Genomic DNA, 20,093 nt, shown 5'->3' with positions numbered 1-20,093 from the left:
AAATTAATGTGCTCGGTAAAAAACAATGTTTTAAGATATTAAGATATATATATAGTATAATATTTCTAGAATATATAGCGTATAATATTACAAAGAGGAGCTTCTTGACTATTATTCAAAGGATTTAGATGATCATTAGATCAGAATAATTATCCCTAACAAAAATCGCCAACACGATATCCGAAAAGAAGAGAATGTTATAATTCCTGACGAGTGTGTAGTTCATTCTGCCACCATCCTTCAGCCAGGCTTTCCAGCACAGGCAGCAGCGGCTGCTCCGCGGCACGCAGCCCGGCGGAGGGCTCCGTACTCCCGGCCTCTCCCTGTTCCCACTCCTCGCCTCTTTTGCCCCCAACCCTCTCACAGTCCTCAGGCTGACTTTCAATACCGCTGCCGTTTCCTCGGTAACCTGCAGATGATCCTCTCAGACGAGACTCTCTCATGTTTTACTTGTTAATAGTCTTTAAAAATGTCGAGGTTTTTTATGTTTGCCGGAGAAAGATTTTTTTCTCTTCTTTTCACTGACTGAATGTTGTCTTTGAAAATACTTTTTGTCCAGATCGCAAATAATTTCTATAGCTGTTAGCATTTAAGATATTAAATTTTCTTACACACATCATAAAATATTTAACTCAGATGTTTGTATGTGCCTGTGTGTGCGCGCGCGTTGGAATATTGTGTGAATATGTGCCCGCGCACGCGCCCCTGCACAGTAATCTTGGTTTGCGAGGCTATGTGCCAATTACAGCTCCAACGCAGAGTACAAGTCTCTATTGAATAAAAAGTACAACGATAGTTTAATCCGGAAATCAGATAAATCCTCAAGTCAGCAATCCTCGACCGTGCGACGGCTGTTCCCACGGCGGTAGAACTGCCTAGGCTATTCTTGCAGAAGATGAAGAAATCAATGCTGATACCCTGAACCTAACGGTAATCACCATCTCAACTCGTCAGTTCAGGCGTCACGCCGATAGCAACGTTACAAGTTAACTTAAAGCATGAAACGCCGCGGATTTCACTCCTTGCTAGATAAACATCTTCTTTAGAGTGGTCCTGAATATTTGGGGTCCGTTTTGCCCGCTGTCTTGCACATTCTCCAGCATGTATCGTTCAGGTATGGACACTAACACCCGTCCTTCTTGCTGCTGCCTCTTGCGCTTTCGCTGTGGTAGCGGACCCGGGAGAGGGACAGCGATGCAGACAAGGGGAGGTGGGTGGGGGAAAGTGATGAGATGTAGAGTGATTGAAAGTACTTTATGTGAAGCCTGGGGTGAACTCTCACTCTAGCTACCAATCCCTCCCCCTTCCTTTCAGTCTACTCCCAGTTATTTCTCTCTCTCTTCCCTGTCTCACAATTCATCTCCCTCTCTCTCTCAGACACACACAGGCACTTAGGCACACACCCTTTCTTTTGCTCTCTTCTCTCTCTCGAACACACATGCACTCAGTATTTCACTCTGTCTAGTTCTCTCACTCACTCACTTTCTCCTCTCCCTCGCTCTCTCTCTCCCTCTCTCTCTCGGTCCCTCTCCCTCTCTCTCCCTCTCTCTTACACATACAGTATACAGCCACTCTCCCTTTCATTTTCTCCTGTTTTACACACACACACACACACACACACATACTCTCTCTCACATACACACACACACACTTACTGTGTCTCCTATACACACACACACACACACACACACACACACACACACACAAACAACCTCTGGGTAGAGTTGGTTTCCAAGCATCACGAGGAGAGGGTTCACAGATGCAGGCGTTTGCGTGGGCGGGATACACGTAACCATATGACTGCACCACAGAGCTTGCACGCTTTGAACCGCTTGAATGACCAGCAGCCAAGTCCTTCACTTGGGCTGCCATGCCAGCAGTGATAACAACACCAGCTCACACAAAAGCACACTTATGTATCCGCATAAACATTTTAGGAGAGTATTTATGCTAATCAGCCCCTCTCACTAATGAGCTTCATGACATTTTTACACACATTAGCTGACAGTTTAATCTGGTGAGGAGATCTCCTGGCAAAGGATGCACTTAAAGAGGCGACCAATCGGCTTGCAGCGATGTTTCTATGACAACTGTATGCCTTGGCCCTGCCCACAGACCCCGCCGCTGCCAGTGTGGAAGGTGGGCTGATGGAGCTCGACCACAGCATATGCTCCAAATGATACCCTGTGTCCCTACGCAGGGCTGCACAACGTTGTCACTAAAATGAAAATTGCTACCACTGACGCCGGAGCTTTGCGAACGACTAATTTGAGACACAGCTGGCCAAAGGAAGGCCGCTCCGGCTCCTAATGGGTCCTTGTCAAGGGGCCAACTGGGCTGAATACATGTCACCAGTTCATCCTCATAATCTCCCACTTCCTGCTTGTCAGCATCACTGGCATTCTAATCGATATCAGAACCGTAATCATTCTCATCATCATGATGAGGAACCTTAATGTCTGTTTTACAGCACATACGGCATTAACAAACTGGCAGTATATACTTAAAAGTAAATAACTACATTTTCCCCCATTTTGGACCATGTCTGATTTTAAGACATTCATACAAACAAAACCACATCCAAAATCACACAGAACCACATACATTCAATACAGGCAATGTTTAAACAAGTACAATAGGTTAGCCAACTCACCTGAACCAATGTGTGAAAAAGCAGACCAATTTTAGTCTGGACTGCAGATTTTATTTGAACCAACAACTGAGTCCGACATGGCAGGCATAGACAGACATTTCATTGTGTTATTCCCACACCATTCAGGGTAGCGGGAGAACCAGATACACTGGGTATAAACAAGATTGTATGGTTACTTGGAGTCCTTGAGTTCGTATTATTGTTTTCATGAACAAGATTTATTATAGGGACATTCAGAAGGTGTCTAGTTCCATCAAACTTGCCTTGCTATCATCAATAACATATTTGACACTGGAAAGTGGCCGCTATCTTGCTCTCACATGTAACTTGGCAATACATTTTGAAACAATATGCTGTAAAGCATGTACACATTTCACAGAAGTTAAAATTACAACCTGGGTAGCTAGTGGACATGACTTGTATGTTTATCTTGTTATCTTATAACCTACCTGCCCATGCAACTCTGTGTACCGTCAAAATGAATCTGCGACAAACATACCTTAAAACAGTACAAGCCTACAGAACATTGCTATGATACAGCTTCCATTCTTCCTTGGATATTCTGCACTTGGGCATTAGCGACACCCATCTGAATGATTTGTGTAGCCTGAGTATATAGCCTGAGCAAGGAAACACATACTCAGGGAAGTAGCTATCCATGGTCCTGAAATACATAGCAGGGGTGGTCCCTTTGGACACCTCCGTGGTCCAAGTAAGTAAATGTGAATGGGGCAGATATAGTGTAGGAATATAAGGAGGGGGGGTGGTGGTTGGGTGGGATGTTGGCACTGTGCCAGCATTCTTGATGCGACATGACATGAAGGTAGAGGGTGATAAATGACAGAAAAAGAGGGAGTTGAAGTTTGAAGCTGAAGTTTGTCTAAAGTATACAGTATCATTTATATCTGCAACTACCATTGCAACATACCCCAAAACACTCCGCCAAAACTATTGATCATTCTAGCAGAACCAGTCAGTCCTCTGTTTAAGACATGTTATGTTATCACAGTAATTAATGTCAACCATTAAAGATAAAGTCCACAATTGTAGCAGTAGGTTCCTGAAATAGCATGTTGATTGTCTGGTATTTTTTATATATATATTTTTATAACTTGGTGTGTGTTTCCCTTTTACAGAGATTGTGTGTTAACACCAGACCTGTCTTGAGGACACACACACACAAACACACACAGACACACACACACACACACACACGGGACATCTAGAGGACTGGGAGGAGCAATAATAGCATCTGTAAAACGAACAGAACACAGCGAATAAGGCATTTAATTTGCTGAGAAGAAGGATGTTTTGGCTGTTTTCAGTACAGGATTCACCAATTTTGTTGCTCTGATTGGTTAGGTTTATCCAATTGTGTGCAGAGCCATTCCCCCCTGTATCAGTTGAAACACGCCCCATAATCACATCCCAATGGTGCACTACCAGAATCACATTCTGGGGTGCGTTTCCCAAAATCATAGTTGTTAACTAAGTTAGCAACTTTGTTGGTTGCAATGCAATTTCCCATTAAGCCAACTAAGCTGCTAAAAGTTAGCAGCTATGGTTTTGGGAAACGCACCCCTGAATAGTATTTAGTGTGGCTATGTCAGGCTAGAGCAATTTACTGAATTTAACAAAACTAACAGCAGAACTTTTAGATCTTTAGCACACACACACACACACACACACACACACACATGAGATCTAGAAGACTGGGAGGAGCAATTCACTGAATTTAACAAAATTAGTTCTTAAAGGATAATTCTGGTATTTAGCACTTTGAGTCCCTTTTTCTGGTTAGTTTTAGATGAACTAGAGCGGTGGACACCGAAATTTTGACGATGGGTCCTGTTTCGACTTTCTGACTCGTTTTGAATCACAAACATGTCCTTTAAACAACCCTTAACGTTCAAAACTGTGCAACTCACCAAGTGGTTAGTGGTGGTGTTCGTTGATTATTAAAAACAAATATATCAGAGCAATGTATGATTTCAATCCGTGTTATTTGCTATTGTGGAACTATTTTTTCAGATACCTCACAACCGTGTATAAACTTCCGCTCAATATTTGAGTCTGAAGCATAGACAGTAAAAGAAGATCTCGCGGGGGAAAGACTACAACCGTAAACAGACCTCCTTTCCGTTAGCGCAGTGATATCAAGGAGCAATGAGTCTTCCAACAGAAATAAATGGGATTTTACAAAATGGCAAATGAAACACGACAGAAATGTATTTCGCTACGCTACTTGTTTTGGAACATCAACGAACATCACTAACCACTCGGTGAGTTGCACAGTTTTAACAATGAACGTTAAGGGTTGTTTTAAGGACATGTTTGTGCATGCCCATAGCCAGCCAGTCAAAGGCGATTCAAAACGAGTCAGAAAGTCGAGACAGGACCCATCGTCAAAATTTCGGTGTCCACCACTCTAGTTCATCCAAAACAAACCAGAAAAGGGACTCAAAGTGCTAAATACCAGAATTATCCTTTAATTAGTATCTTGGAGTGCATCTTGAAAATGTGAGAAAATGCACAACAGAATTACTCTTCATCCAAAATATGCTCATCTATGTCTTGTGATTTTCTAATGGAGTGTAATGTTGTTTTCAAGAGGGAGACAAGTTTAGTGCAATTAACACTAATTGCAATAAATTTGAATGTAATCACCGAAGTAATTTAGGGTAACTTATTCAATCATCATTCTCTTACAATTGATCTTTGAGAAATCTTGAAACTGTCATGCTGTTGTACAGAAATAAACAGAAATAATTGTATACACTCATGTGACATCATCATGCACAGCTGCAATGTGAATATTATGGAAAAGTTCATTTTTTCCTGTAATTTATTTTAAAAACTGAAACTTTAGATTCAATACATAAAGTAAAATATGTCAAGCCTTTTTTAAATCTTCATTATTGTAATCTTGGTAATTACGGTTTACAGCAAATGGAAATCAAAACTCTAGAATCTCAAAATATTACAATCTCAAAATATTGTATGGAACTGTCAACCTGAGATGAGCTCTAATCAGCTAATTAAGTCAAAATACTGGCAATGGTTTCCTGGGCCTTTAATCTTTCAGTCTGGGCAGGGCAATGGACTTTTCCATGATATTCTTATACATTTTTGATATGCACCTGTACAAGGTAAGGAAAATTTACTTCACAGTTAAAAAATCCCTTATTATTTTTGAATAAAACAAGTTGTTCAATGCAATGGTAGAGTTTCAGCAAAAGCAATTTGTATACCAACACACACACACACACACACACACACACACACACACACACACGCACACACACACTAAATCAGTCCAAATAATCTTTCAGTTTGCTAGTTGATTTTAGCACATACAGTTGCGTTCAATATTGCGTTCTTCTTGAACTGCTTTCTAAAATTCCCCCTCTGGAGTATAAATCTCTCTTCTCCCGGAGTCTGCATCTACTCTATAATTATTTCTATGGTTACCAAGCGATATGTGCATCTTAACCTCTGCTTTTTGTGCTTGTTCTGTTTTTCACTCCCTGAATTTTTTTCATTACTCATACGTAGGCTAGCAGTATCTGCATTTTCATCCTTCCTCTCACTAAAAGCTTATACCCCCCCCCTCTCTTTCTCTCTCTCTCTCTCTCTTCTTCTTCTTTCTCTCTGTCTGTGTGTGTCTCTCTCTCTTCCTCTTCATGAATATGACATTAAACAGTTCAATTAAATGTTGCATAACAACACTTTATGAAACCGGAATGAAAACAAACACAGTTCCACATAAACCCATCAGTCATGTCAGTAGATTCAGTAAGTCATCATCGGTCACAAACAATACAGAAAAGTCCTACATCAAGCCAATTAACTATTGTGTTATAGGGCAGGATCATCTAGGGCTATATACTATTAAAAAGTGTGGAACAAAAAATAAACTTTCTTTTTCTAAGACTCAATACTGAAGCGGTCTCGGCAGGAACAACTATATTGATTGTCTTGCAAAGGGGTTACATATTACATTAAAATACTGGATAGCAGCCAACTGTACGTCTGTAGACCACAATGTGATTGTTTACTTTGTGAGGTATTTATAGTAACAGTTTTAGAAAAGCAATAAGGATTTTTGGATTTTTTGGGGGGGGGATTTTATAATAAGGAAGTTATCCATCCATCTTGTGCTGTTGTTTTTACAACAATTCAATATCATTTAGATGAGTTGTCTTCAGACATTTCAGGCATCTCGTCCCTCAAGACTACTATGATCAAGTTTCTTTTTCTCAAGCTAAGGTTCCAGAGAATGGCCAATCCTCATATCCCCCCTGCCCGACAAATACCCACTTCCACACATGAGCATTACTTTGTCCTCCACTTCTACACATGAACATTACTTTGTCCTCTTTTCTCACCTCCCTTGTCTTATTTTCCCCTTGAAAGCTTCCAACGTTTGCAAGACAATGATAATAAGCCAACTCAGTGGCCAAGGGCCAAAGGTGCTCATGCTCCTTATCCTCCGCTGCCTGCATTCCATTGCTTATACAGGAAATAAACTCCTCCATCCTGCTCTGCTGAAGGTGTAGTCTGCTTTTAGGTACCACTGGACATGATGGTCCATCTCTAAGCCCAGACCAGTGTATCCAACCACATGATCATCGATTTCAAAAACACACACCATATTCTATATATGGTTACCCACACCATATTCCATAAACGTCCATCTAAATAAAAACCCAAAATTGACATGTTCAGACAGCGAAGGACCTCTCGGCAATCACTGTCAAGAATGTCATATCGGATTGTTGGTACACTATGTATTTATATCTCAAGAGCTACATTAGCTCGAGAGCCCCTGGTCTTCACAATAGCCTTCGGTCTCTCCAAGAGCCTGGATCTGCTGGGCTTTAGATACGCAACCTTGAATGGCATCCCAGATCACATCACTTCGGAGAGCAAATGTGCGGCCCCCGAAAATGACCAGAATAAATTCTTGACCGTGCACCAGAACATCCTGGGGCTGATGGGTTCACAGGCCCACATCATTACCTCTCACTCTCCGCCGGTTTGATTGCCGAAATCCCAAAAAATTAGCCGTTCCTTGGCTACGTCGTGCACGCTCGCATGGCCCAAGGTTTTTTTTTATTTTGTTTTAGCATTCACGCTGGGCCACTGTGGCATCAAAACTCAGCTGACATTCAAATGTACGCTTTGGGACATATGTGCCGAAGGCAGCGTGCTACCTGAGATAGCCTCTCACCACGTCCAGAGAGAAAGAGAGAGAGAGAGAGAGAGAGAGAAAGAGAAAAAGAGAGAGAGAGAGAGAGACACATTGTGTTGGGGGGGCTAAAAGTAATCCACGCAGGTTTGGCTGTGCAGGTTTAATAAGCTTATGGGGAGATCACAACATGGCAGCACTTTTCCACACCAGAGCCACTCCTATTCTCTAGCTTATTACAAGGGCCCAGCAGGACACAGGATTAGCGGCGTGTAATGAGAGATGAGGTGATAGAGACATACTGGACGCTGTGAGGAGAGGCAGCGGAAGAGGGACACAGGAGCGGGGAAGGCAAGAGGGACACAAGAGCGGGGAAGGCAAAAGGGACACAAGAGCGGGGAAGGCAAGAGGGACACAGACAGATGAGGTCATCCTCAGCACTCACAAACAGGCCCCTCTGAGCCACAACACTGAGGCTTAACACTTTCAAACGCCACATTCAAAAGGAGAAGTAAAAAACAACCCTAGTGTGCCAAATCAGCCGACAATTGTCAACCAGGACAAGATGTGAGTGCTTAAGACTGAAATATAATCAGTATAATAATTTGTTTACTTATATTTAGCTGTTAAAGCTGACGTGAAGGGGATACTGTGGGGCAGTGGGAGGGAGAGGCAGACTCTCGGCAGTCAGTTACAGTTTTAGCTCGAGTGAAAGATGCAACCGAAATGAGGACACATTTGAAGCGTGCACAGAGCCACCTGGCCCGGCATCGTGCCAAGGGTTGCGGAGCAAGCGGAGAGTCTGGCACTGCCATGCGTCCGCACGTGTCAACACACACACACACACGCATGCCTGCACACACACACACACACACACACACACACACACACTGCATGCATGCATACATGCACACACCTGCTTCATACAGTAACGCCTCCTTGGCACTGATACATGCCAACTGTAAACACTAATGCAGAAAGACCACAAACACATACAGTGATCACGCACACCAGCACAGAATGTTTGTGTCCTCCTTGTCATGAAGGTTAACTGTATTGGCAAGCTGTCTCATGCCTGTGTGGTCTATTGCTGAGTAAGAGAGTCGTGCATGTATCCCATCCCTCATCACCAGTGTTGTGTGTTGCCTATTCCACTGTACATGTACAGTACTACATACTGTCTTTATATTTGAAATACACATACACACAAAATACTGCTGTACACACCTGTGTGATGTCACATGCACATTTCAAACAGGCCACATCAAATATGCATACGCATGTTTTCAATGTAAAAAATACACATATCATTGCATACTCCTGAACTGTATGGCTGACATAACTCTCTCTCACACACACACACACACACACAAACACACAAACACACCCACATTCCAGGCCACCTCAGACGAAATCTCTTAAAGCACACTTCACAGCCCCCCTTTTCTCATCATCTTGCTGCAACAAGGACATTTTTCTCACGCTTCCTCCACAGCCTCACAGCAAGCCCTCATTCGCCAGACACCCAGCGAACAGCGAACGAGCGCCAGGCGCAAAGCACTGAGCGTTACGCAGCCTGACAACACTTCCTCCCCTCCTCCTCCTCCCCCTCTCTCCTCCTCCTCCTCTCTCCTCCTCCCCCTCTCTCCTCCTCCTCCTCTCCTCTCCATGGATACACACCACTGGAGCTGTGGCACTGCCTCTGTGCAAATATTCAATCTGAGGAGCCGCTCACGGCGGCCTGGAGTGGCAAACTGGGAGAATGAAATCGATGGGAGATACTTATATAAAGAGTTAGCTGATATTGCCTGGCATCGGGCCCCCGCAGTAACACCGACTCTGGTGCTGCTGGAGGTAATTCAATGCACGCAGGGCTGGATTATCGAAGCACAATCTAAAGGTATTCTGTTGGGAATGAAAAGTGCTAACTGATGTCCTTCCAAAGCATCCTTTCCCTAAATAATAAACTTGAGGTATGCTATGGACGAGCATCCATATTAGAGATCATGTACAGTGCAGTTTCTTTTGAACCAAAGGAGATTTACTTGGGAGATTTTTTACTGCGGTATGCACATCAGCATTCCCATCTGAGGTTTGAATCCCTGTGTGCTTGGACAAGTGCATGTGTGAGATCCAAGCACATCTGTCAGAGGAGATCATCAAACAATCCCCATACATGCCTACACATCATGGAGAAGGCAAGGGCATTGCCAATGCTCCCACTTACCGTGAGACGTGGGAAGAATTACCTCTGATAAACGTTCCAACGTGGTCTTCACTTCATTCTATGACCATGTGTTGAGAAAGTCTATTTGAATTGAGGGAGCTGCCAACAGATGACAATACAGTATGCCATGCTGGACAAAAATAGGACTAAACCTGTTTGTTTTAGGACCCATCAATTTTTCATTACCCCGAGCATCTTGAAAAGAGAAAAGAAATCACAGGAGGTGACTATCGAAAGTGTGTTATTTACCTATTTGCCTTTCTCTTTTAACTAACACCCTAGGGGCACTGCAACAGTGAGGCTGCCAGTAGTATGGCTCAAGGTCAGCAAAGCACTGTGGGCTTCTTTAGCAGACACAACGCAATGCAATGACAGCTGTTTTTATTATCTATCTTCTATCTATTAATGACAGGAACGTCTGTTTGTGTGTTTGTCTTTTATTCACATATCTCTCGAACGGATTTTGCAACAACACACCATCCAGGACGGGTATGTAGTAGCTATTCAAAATGACCTAACAATTCTGTGTTTATAAACTGATACATTGAATAGCCTACTTTGGACTGTCTTTGGACTTTCAATAAACAAACTTCAATTCCGGAGTTTTCCTTTAACTCAGAAAAGCTGTTAGGCCTGTATCATTTTGATATGTAAAAAATATGAATATGAATATTCTTAAATTAGCCTATCCTCAGGCGGAGGCTGTGCGTCGGGGAGTTCTTTGCCCCTCACCCTCGTCCATTAATTACGTATAACAGGACACCTCAGCAGCCGTTATCCCTTACTTAACCGGAATGATGTTTTTTCCCTATCATCCTACTTTTACAGGATTTTCTACAGGAATAGCATGTTTCGAACAGGCACGGCACTAGTTGTTATTATTTCAAAAATACTTGTGAGATATCCTTCATCCATCATGGAGCCATGCCGTCCAGACATCAGTGGTGTTGTGCTCATTGAAGCAAGGTGCTTCTCCCAAAACCTGGGAGAATCTGACAAATTTAAGATAAATGACAAAATGTTGGGGGGGGGGGGGGCACGTCTGTACCACATTGGGGTCCAAGTGCCCAATTTCCCATTCCCACCTCATCTCTCTCTCCCATTCCCACCCCATCTCTCTCTCCCATTCCCACCCCATCTCTCTCTCCCATTCCCACCTCATCTCTCTCTCCCATTCCCACCTCATCTCTCTCTCCCATTCCCACCTCATCTCTCTCTCCCATTCCCACCTCATCTCTCTCTCCCACTCACCTTCTGTCAATCTCTTCACTGTCCTATCGCAATAAAGGTAAAAATGCCCAAAAACAAAACAAAAAAGCCCAAGTTGTACAACCCTAACCACCCACCCGCACACACACACACACCCGCACACACACACCCACCCGCACACACACACACACACACCCACCCGCACACGCACACACACACACACCCACCCGCACACACACCCACCCGCACACCCACCCGCACACCCACCCGCACACACACACCCACCCGCACACACACACAGCCTAATTGTGCCCATCCCAAATTTTAACTTGCATAATACCCCAGGTAGTGATAGACATCTCACAGTGGCCAGCTTTTCAGGGAAGAAAAGCAGCCAGATTTCTTTCCGCGAGGTTCTCTCCCTCAGGAGAGCAAACACAAACCAAAAGCCCTTTTTTGCGGTGATAGGTCTGCCTTTGAAAAAAGCTGATTGATATTCATAGTTATGTAACGGCTGGATCAAAACAAACATGGGCGATGAAGTCATTAATGCACATTCATCGTGTGGAAATGGAGGGACAGGTAAGCCCACTCTCTTTTCTCTCTCCCTCTATCTCTCTTTCTCTCTCTCCCTCCATCTCTCTCTCTCTCTCTCTCTCTCTCTATCTTTCTGCCTCTCTCTAATGGTGCCCTCTCCGACTCCAGCAATTACACACATGGGATTTGTCACAGTCCTAAGCTGCTGCTGGGTCCTCTCCTTCGCTGAGCCACCGAGGCCCTCGTGAGCCAACGCAACGCGGGAAACAATGATCCAGAGACACGACTTCCCAAGGATCATGGAGCTTGTGACGCCACAGCCGGAGGTCTACAGTATCTCAACTCAGAGGAAAGGAAGAGGAGGAGGAGACAGGAGGTGATGGCGTTTCATCTAAAGCTATTGCCTGGACGTCAGAGTGACATGCAAGTTCCTTCAGTCGTGACATAGCTGCCACTACGAGGGTGTGTGTGTGAGAGAGAGAGAGTGAGTGTGTGTGTGTGTGTGTGTGTGTCTAAAGTGGCATTGTCTTCACAGAGAGAAGAGGGGGTAGCTATCTCTGGAGATTTGTACCACTAGCCTGACTAGCATGAGAATGACTCCCCTCAACACATGCTAGTCAATGCATTTCAGTTAAACTATTTTTCACTGCTCATTATTCATTCCATGTACCGCTTTTCCACCATCTAGCAGGTCTCAAATTTGCACCGCAGTGTCGTGAAACTCCATAGAAAACAGGGGGGGTTGTTCATGGAAATTTTAATTCAATTCCGCTGCAGAAGACAATCCTAACAAATAATCCTAGCATAACAAATGGGCCTTATTACAGTGGCAGTAAATATAATTCATATCTGTAATGACTAGGAGATGGCAGTGTGTCCCAGCCCTTGTGCAACGTGCCTTCTCCTCTCCCCAGAGAGCAGGTAATTAATTTCTGTGCCTTTCCATCAAGCGCAAAGTCAAATGAAAATTCACAAAACACTAATCACACACATAAATTAATCAAACATGCTATTTTATGATTACGCCAATAAATACATTTCAGACGCAAAAAATTAATTGGTATTCTTGCCTGATTGATAATTTTGTGCATGCATTTAAGAATTTTTTTTGCCGTCGTTGAAGGCTACTGTGAATACTGAACCAGACATCCCTTTCGGAACAGTTCAAGCTCTCGCTATTGAGATGTTGGCTTCGAAGCAGAGCTAATGGAAATTTAGTGTCTTCGTCCAGATCTAGCGCAAGTGCTGGGCCGCTAGCAAAGACCTCAATCTGCATTCAACCTGTTCTTCCACGCCAAGTCATCGTGATGACTCAGCGAAATGCTGTTATCTTTTAAGAAAAGGACGAGCTCACACTCATGCATTTGCAATTCTGTCCGAGAAAAAAAAAAGTCATTCCTCTGAGACAGGAATTCTCCCTCATCTCAAGGTGGAATATTTTGTGGCAGAGCAACAAACAGACAGTTGTTATCTGGGCATGTGAAATACATACCACGGACAGAATATGAAGTTGTTGTCAGACTTATAACAAGTAGTAGTGCTTGTGAAGAAACGTGTGGAACAATGCGTTGTCATGTCTTATTTACATGAGTGATTTTTCGCCAAGACATTCCTCAATAAGAACCCAGACACACACAAACACACACAAAAAAAGTGGTGCCCTGGTCAAATTCAATAATTTAAGATGTTATGCAGCCCTAGGATCACTTGCTTCACGTCAGTGGAAGACTGCAGATAATAGAGCAGTTTTTTTTACAGGAGCTCCCATACTGTGAGGAATCCAAAATGCCTCTCTGACAAATTAATATTTAAGTGATTAGTTCGTTCCTACAGGAATGGGCTGGGGGGAGGGGGGGTCTAAACAAGTAACATTTCTCTATTATACCGCCAATGTGGAATTCCTTTTGACAATAAGCGCTCAACAGTGTTGAGGGGCTCCAGCATCACTAGTACTGGACCAATTACAGAAGTGATTTGCCTCTGAAATCGCAGAGCATCAGAACAGATGCTACAGTGATTGATGTGAATGATCTGAATTTGCATGACTAGCTCGCCTTCTTCTCACTGCATGTTTTCACATATGAACAGTTTTCATAATGCGTAGGCTTACTCAGATATGGATGCTTCCTTTGCTTGCTACTGTATGTACGTTTTCTAGTTTTCTGCCTGTCCTTTAAGCAATTATCAAATTTCATATAAATTCCTATAAATTGTTATTGAAGTTCAAAGTTGAAGTACAATAAGAAAATGTATTATAATATGGTATAATTGCTGCTGAGTTTGAGTTTGAGTTTTCAGTATGTAACCGTTATGCTTGACAAAATAGACAGATAAGTGTCACAAGCACTATGGAGATCTTCTCTGTCTATAACTCAAACTCAGCAGCAATGATGTTATAATACATTTCTTATTGTATAACTACAACTCATCACTACTGCGACTTCTTGTGTATCTATACCAAATAAGGTACACACATAACATGTAAATATTTTACACATTAACATTTATATTTTCTAGTCTTCTATAGAATATTCTTTAAGCTGAGACTGCATTACAACTATAAAAATACATTGCTATCATTCTGACTTATGAAGTGAAATGTCTGTTGTCTGGCGTTGTCTCAGCCCACTACAAATCATAAAACACTTTTCATGTAACGCATTTGCATAAAATAATGTGGGAAATAAATTGCTGGTATTTATCAAGATTAATGCTGAAATTATATGTTGATTGCTTTTTCCCAGGTTCTTGTACTCAAGAGGCAAATACTGTGTACTGTATCACTCTGTACAAATCATGGAGGTCATATTTTCAGTGGTAATGAATTATTGCAGATATAGATAGATTTTGTTTGTCATCAAGTCCTTTCATGGCGCCTTTTTGGAGCGGAGAGTTCAATAGGGTGCCCAAATGGCCACAGTATATTTCATATTCCTGCTACTATTCTGCTTTGATAAATACAGCTTCATTAGCATATATTATCCCAGCAATCAGTCCATTTAAATGAAAATGCCAAGATAAAGGTATGTGTCCTCTTATCTATCAGGGGTTGAGGGCAAATGAGCTCACTTCTCATAAAGTTGACATGTTTCTTTACCCTCAGCACACAGAGTGGGGGAATGACAGATAGACACACTACTTGTGTTTAAAAGGGTGCACTTGTCAAAACAAACACTGCCCTCAACCTGCGAATAAATGCTGTGTAATGTGTGTGTGCACATCTATTCTGGCCACGCTTGAGCAGGAGTGGCTCTATACTGCACATGGCAGAGCCTCCATTTCTTACTTCATGCTTTACAGCAACTGTGGAATCTTCATTATGCATAATTTTCTTCTTTAAAAAAAAAAATGTTAAAATGGAACAGTTGGCTCGCAGGCAAACACTGACTTGTTACATTTCGGATCTGAACCACACAACAAAGTGGGTCAGTGTGTTGCCGTGGTCCCCATAGAATGTATCCATACATCGGCGAGCCTGGCAGGAGCACAGACCACCCTGTCACTGTTAATCAGCTAATTGAGCCAATCCTCAGTGGAGATTGATTCCTATTCAATATTCACAGCATCCTAAGGGGTCTCAGTGCATATGTGCATATGGTTCTGAGTGGATGTATGTCAGGCTTTTCCATGTGCGTACATGGTGTGTGGTTTTGTGTCATGGCACTGACCATTATTCAGTTTTACTCAGCAATTTTAAAACAGGCTCCATGTCCTGTCAATTGGAACAGCTGGTTCAGCGTTTAAGCTACATGTACCAAGAACACTGAACAGCTCATAAAAATCCCAGGTGGGGTAAACCTGTGTGTATGTCTGTGTGTGTGTGTGTGTGTGTGTGTGTGTGTGTGTGTGTGTGTGTGTGTGTGTGTGTGTGTGTGTGTGTGTGTGTGTGTGTGTGTGTGTGTGTGTGTGTGTGTGTCTGTGTGTGTGTAGCAGGAGCAGACTCACCCATCTCTGGATGGTGCCTTCCCTCAACAGGAACACTGACTGTCCTGCGCAGCAGCTTGTTCCTGTGAGACTCTGAGCGCCGCTCGCGCATCAGCAAGGGGTGTACCTGCATAGACAGAGAGAGAGAGAGACTTTTAAAACCCCTTTATTCAACCATTAGAGTGAGAGAGAGAGAGAGGGAGAGAGAGACTTTGACTTTTAAAACCCCTTTATTAGAGTGAGAGAGAGAGGAAGAGAGAGGGAGAAATGGGGAGAGACTTTGACTTTTAAAAACCCTTTATTCAACCATTAGAGGGATAGAGAGAGAGAGAGATGGGAGATAAAGAGAGGTAATGAGTAATAGAAAGCATCAGGAGAGTGAAAAAGGCAGATAGAGAGACCACATAAACGACAGAGTAAGAGAAAGAAAGAACGTGATGCAGGGAGTGAGAGAAAGACAGAGGCATGAAGGGAAAAGGAGAGGGTCAATCCCCAACAGAGCTTCCCAAAAGGCACATGACCAATACAACACAGTGCACTGCAAGGCAAGGTGCTGATCTCCGGGTATTGATGTACAGTAAGCCCAGCGGGCCCAAGCTGTGGTGCAGAGGATCTTCTCCAGGAGATGCAACCCCACTCCCCCTGGGACACGCAGTCAGGAATCCAAGTACACATCAAAGAGTCCTCATAAAACAAACATATCTTTTCGTCATTTCGTTCATATTTCATCCATCGTCATTTCGTTCATATTTCATCCATCGTTTCAAATGAAGCTTTTGTGCATGCATGGGTGGGCATACAAGAGGGCCGTGTAGGGGAAGGCAAAGCAACTTTAATGCTCTTCCACATATATTCAAAGAGACAATAACATTTAAAAAAAAAAAAAAAAAAAAAAAAAAAACCAAAATGGATTAAAATGGAAAATACAAAATAAAATAAAAATGAAAATGGACAAAAACAGCCCCTACAGTCACTTTGTACATAACACTACCAGGCAAAATACAAGAGTAAAGAGGCACATTACACGTCCAGGCCATTGTCTGTGTGAGTGGACATGTTAGCCACGCTGGCCAGGCTATTCAGATGTAAAAGTACGTGCGGCGATCTCTCCTACTGTAACTCTGAGATCTTTAATAACTGTGCAGGCCAGATGATAGGGAGGAAGGGAATGAGGAGGACCCAGAGGGGGGGGGGGGTTGGCATTCTCTGTTTTCTGGGCCAATATCTGATGGAGGAGGCACTAGTGCTCTCCTGGGTGCACGTGTCTTTGTGTGTGTGTGTTTGTGAGTGTGTGTGTGTGTGTGTGTAGTGTAGTGCAGGGGAATAGCATATTACCTGCAGGCCCAGGTGATAAATGTATGGGGTGGCGGCGGGTCAAATGCTGGGTCCCACCGGAGCGCTCGCTGTCAGTGTCAGTCCCCGGCAGAGCCCACACACACACACACACACACACACACACACACACACACACACACACACACACTAACACACATACACTCACTCACACACACACACACACAAACTCAGGCATGCTCTCTCATACACACACACTCACACACACACACACACACACACACACACACACACACACACACACACACACACACACACACACACACACAGGCACACTCTCTCTCTCCCACACACACACACCCGCAGGGGACCTGCGAGTCACACGTCAGCGCCGCTCACTAAATCACCCGCTGCGAGGCCGCTAAACGGGGAAAACCGAGGATATGATCTCATATCGGCGAGTGCGCCACGCCGCCTCTCAGCCCCGCCTGGGATGAGCTCTGCTGTGTGCCAGAGGAGCAGCGCAATACTGAGCTGGAGAACAGAGGCGTGTCTGTGTGTGTGTGTGTGTGTGTGTGTGTCTGTGTGTGTGTGTGTGTGTGTGTGTCAGTGTGTCTGTGTGTGTGTGTGTGTGTGTGTGGGGGGGGGGGGGGGAGTGGTAGCTGTTAGAGCTTGTTTGCAGGATCTGCTTGAAGGATTTGATTTGCTATTTCATGAACTGGGTGGTTAATTTGTCATGAGGATACAATCAGATTTGCTGATAATATGCGAGAGCGGGGGCTGTCACCATTTCGACGTAACAAGACAGAGTTTGACTGAATGACTAAAAACGAACATTCTCTGCCCACACACAAACACACACACACACACACACACACACACACACACACACACACACAGTGAGATCCTGGATAAAAAATGCATTTTGTAAGCGATAAATCCTTCATGAGTAACAGGACACTGGGCTCAGCCCCTGTTCCTTCTTTGACTCCCTGGGCCTCTCATTTGACTGATTATCCACAACAAAAGTCTCACGCCACAACACATTCATTTTTCACGACCCACTCATACTTTTGCCAGACGGTCCAACTCTCATCAACCATAAATTAATAACTCTCTAAACACGTGCATGAGACCACTACGGGATTAAACACAAAACGGGACCACTGCGGCGTTGGGGTTGGGGGTTCAGATTCCTGAAGTATTTGAGACATTATTGCTGCTGGGCTGGGAAAGCCAGTGTTCGGTGGTGGCCTGGTCCGTATCTGTGCTATCAAGCTAATGTGTTTCTCCCACGAGACCACACTTTCTGGACTAGGGAATGCTGTCATCATCTAAATAAGAATCTCTGCAGGACTGGACATGTTGACGATTCCCTATTTTGAGCCACCACAACAGAACGCTAAATTAAAATGGAATATACTGAAGATCAAAGTGCAAACGAGAGACACAGAGGAAGAGAAGAAGAGAGGAAATTAACAAGAGAGGGTGAGAGGGTGAAACATAACCAAGTAGACAGACTGCATGACAAGGTACAATAAACAAGCTCTGAAGCTCTCAAGCTTCCCCACACAAAGCAATTACTTTCAGAAAGTATGTTTATTTATTTATTTGCTATTGTGCTATTGTTGAGAAAGTCTGTCGCACCTGCCCACATTTTTCCGCAGTACTACATATTTTCAATCAGGCTAAATGATAGGAAGCTCCAACTGAAGGGTTTCGAGTGTGGAGAAGCAAGAGCCGCCCTTGTCACTGCGCGGTCAACAGCCATCTGTGCCTTCAGGGGAAGCAGATGCTGACCCTCCTGACTGCCACGCGAGGCCACCTCACTGAGGCCTCAGGCCATGGCGATCGTGCGAAACACAGGCCCACATTACCTGCACAATCCGTCAGTGGAGAAGCAAAACTCACAACAGCACTATCTCTCCCAACGTGTCAAATGTGCCGCATGGGTCCTGGAGGACACAACGGTTGGGGCAACTACCAAAAAAAAATATATAAATGAATAAAAAAATAAAATAAAAATAAAATAAGGAGAACGCAGGTGAGACCAAATGCAGTGAGACAACCTGTGAATGGGTGAGGCGCTGAGCGTATGCAGCGCTGGATATGGCACCCATCGGAGAGCCTCACGTCTGCTGGTCCACCCGCTGGCTGTGGTGAGGGAGACACCTGCTGTGTGCACTGCTCTGAGGGGGGGGGGGGGGGGGTGAGGAGATACAGACACTGTGACTGAGAGAGAGAGAGGGAGAAAGGGAGGGAGAGAGAGAGGAGAGAAAGGTTGTGTTAAACTGAGGATGAGAGACAGAAAGAGAGTTGGACAGAGAGAGTGGCTGTGTTAAAGTGAGGATGAGAGAGGGGGACAGAGAGAGAGAGAGAGAGAGAGAGAGGTAGAGAGCAATTACCCGCACTTGAACTGGGCTATCTGAAAGATCAGAGAGATGGAAGAGAGGGAAACATTGAGTGAGAAAGAGAGATAGAGAGAGAAAAAAACAGAGGCAGACCCAGTGGAGTCACCACAATGGGCTCTTTTTGTCTTCCAGGTGCCTCCCCTCTCTCTCTCTCTCTCTCTCTCTTTCTCTCTCTCTCTCTCTGGGGGGAGTCTGTATCAGCGCGGCTGCAGGTGTGAGGGCTCCTCAAAGGCAGCGCGGGAGAGAGAGAGAGAGAGAGAGAGAGAACAGTGGGGGCCGGGCAGCTCTGCGCTGGGCTGCCGGTCCACTAATGGGGGCCCCGAGACGGATGGCAGGTCAGTGATGGGGCAGAACGAGAGCCATAAATCTGGGGGAGCAGGAGGGCATGCGGCGGCAGCAAGGGGAGGCTGGCGAGAGAGAGAGAGAGAGGAAGAGAAGAGAGAGAGAGAGAGAGAGGGAGGAAGAGAGAGAGAGAGAGAGAGAGAGAGAGAGGAAGAGAAGAGAGAGAGAGAGACAGAGAGAGAGAGAGAGAGGAAGAGAAGAGAGAGAGAGAGAGAGAGGAAGAGAAGAGAGAGAGAGAGGAAGAGAAGAGAGAGAGAGAGAGGCGGCAGCAAGGGGAGGCTGGCGTGGCGTGCCGGGGCTGTGTGA

The 20,093-nt window shown here is 44.3% G+C and overlaps 1 protein-coding gene across 1 annotated transcript in view; it reads right to left on the bottom strand.

Annotated features, from left to right (window-relative positions):
* The window catches only part of syngap1b (synaptic Ras GTPase activating protein 1b), a 66,444-nt gene extending 50,579 nt beyond the window's left edge, over positions 1 to 15,865 (bottom strand). The window contains exon 1 of the mRNA XM_076281284.1: positions 15,763 to 15,865. Coding sequence (XP_076137399.1) covers positions 15,763 to 15,853 — 91 coding nt within the window. The 5' untranslated portion in view covers positions 15,854 to 15,865. The remainder of the gene's footprint in view (positions 1 to 15,762) is intronic.
* Positions 15,866 to 20,093: the final 4,228 nt, after the last annotated feature.

Source organism: Alosa pseudoharengus, unplaced genomic scaffold (genome assembly GCF_046254945.1).
Source record: "Alosa pseudoharengus isolate Yale_2024_CS ecotype anadromous, Long Island Sound unplaced genomic scaffold, YU_APseudo_1.1 YU_APseudo_1.1_scf_12, whole genome shotgun sequence".
Classification (NCBI taxonomy): Eukaryota; Metazoa; Chordata; class Actinopteri; order Clupeiformes; family Clupeidae; genus Alosa; species Alosa pseudoharengus.
Note: the sequence above shows the minus strand (reverse complement) of the source record. Positions and strands in the feature narration are given on the sequence as shown.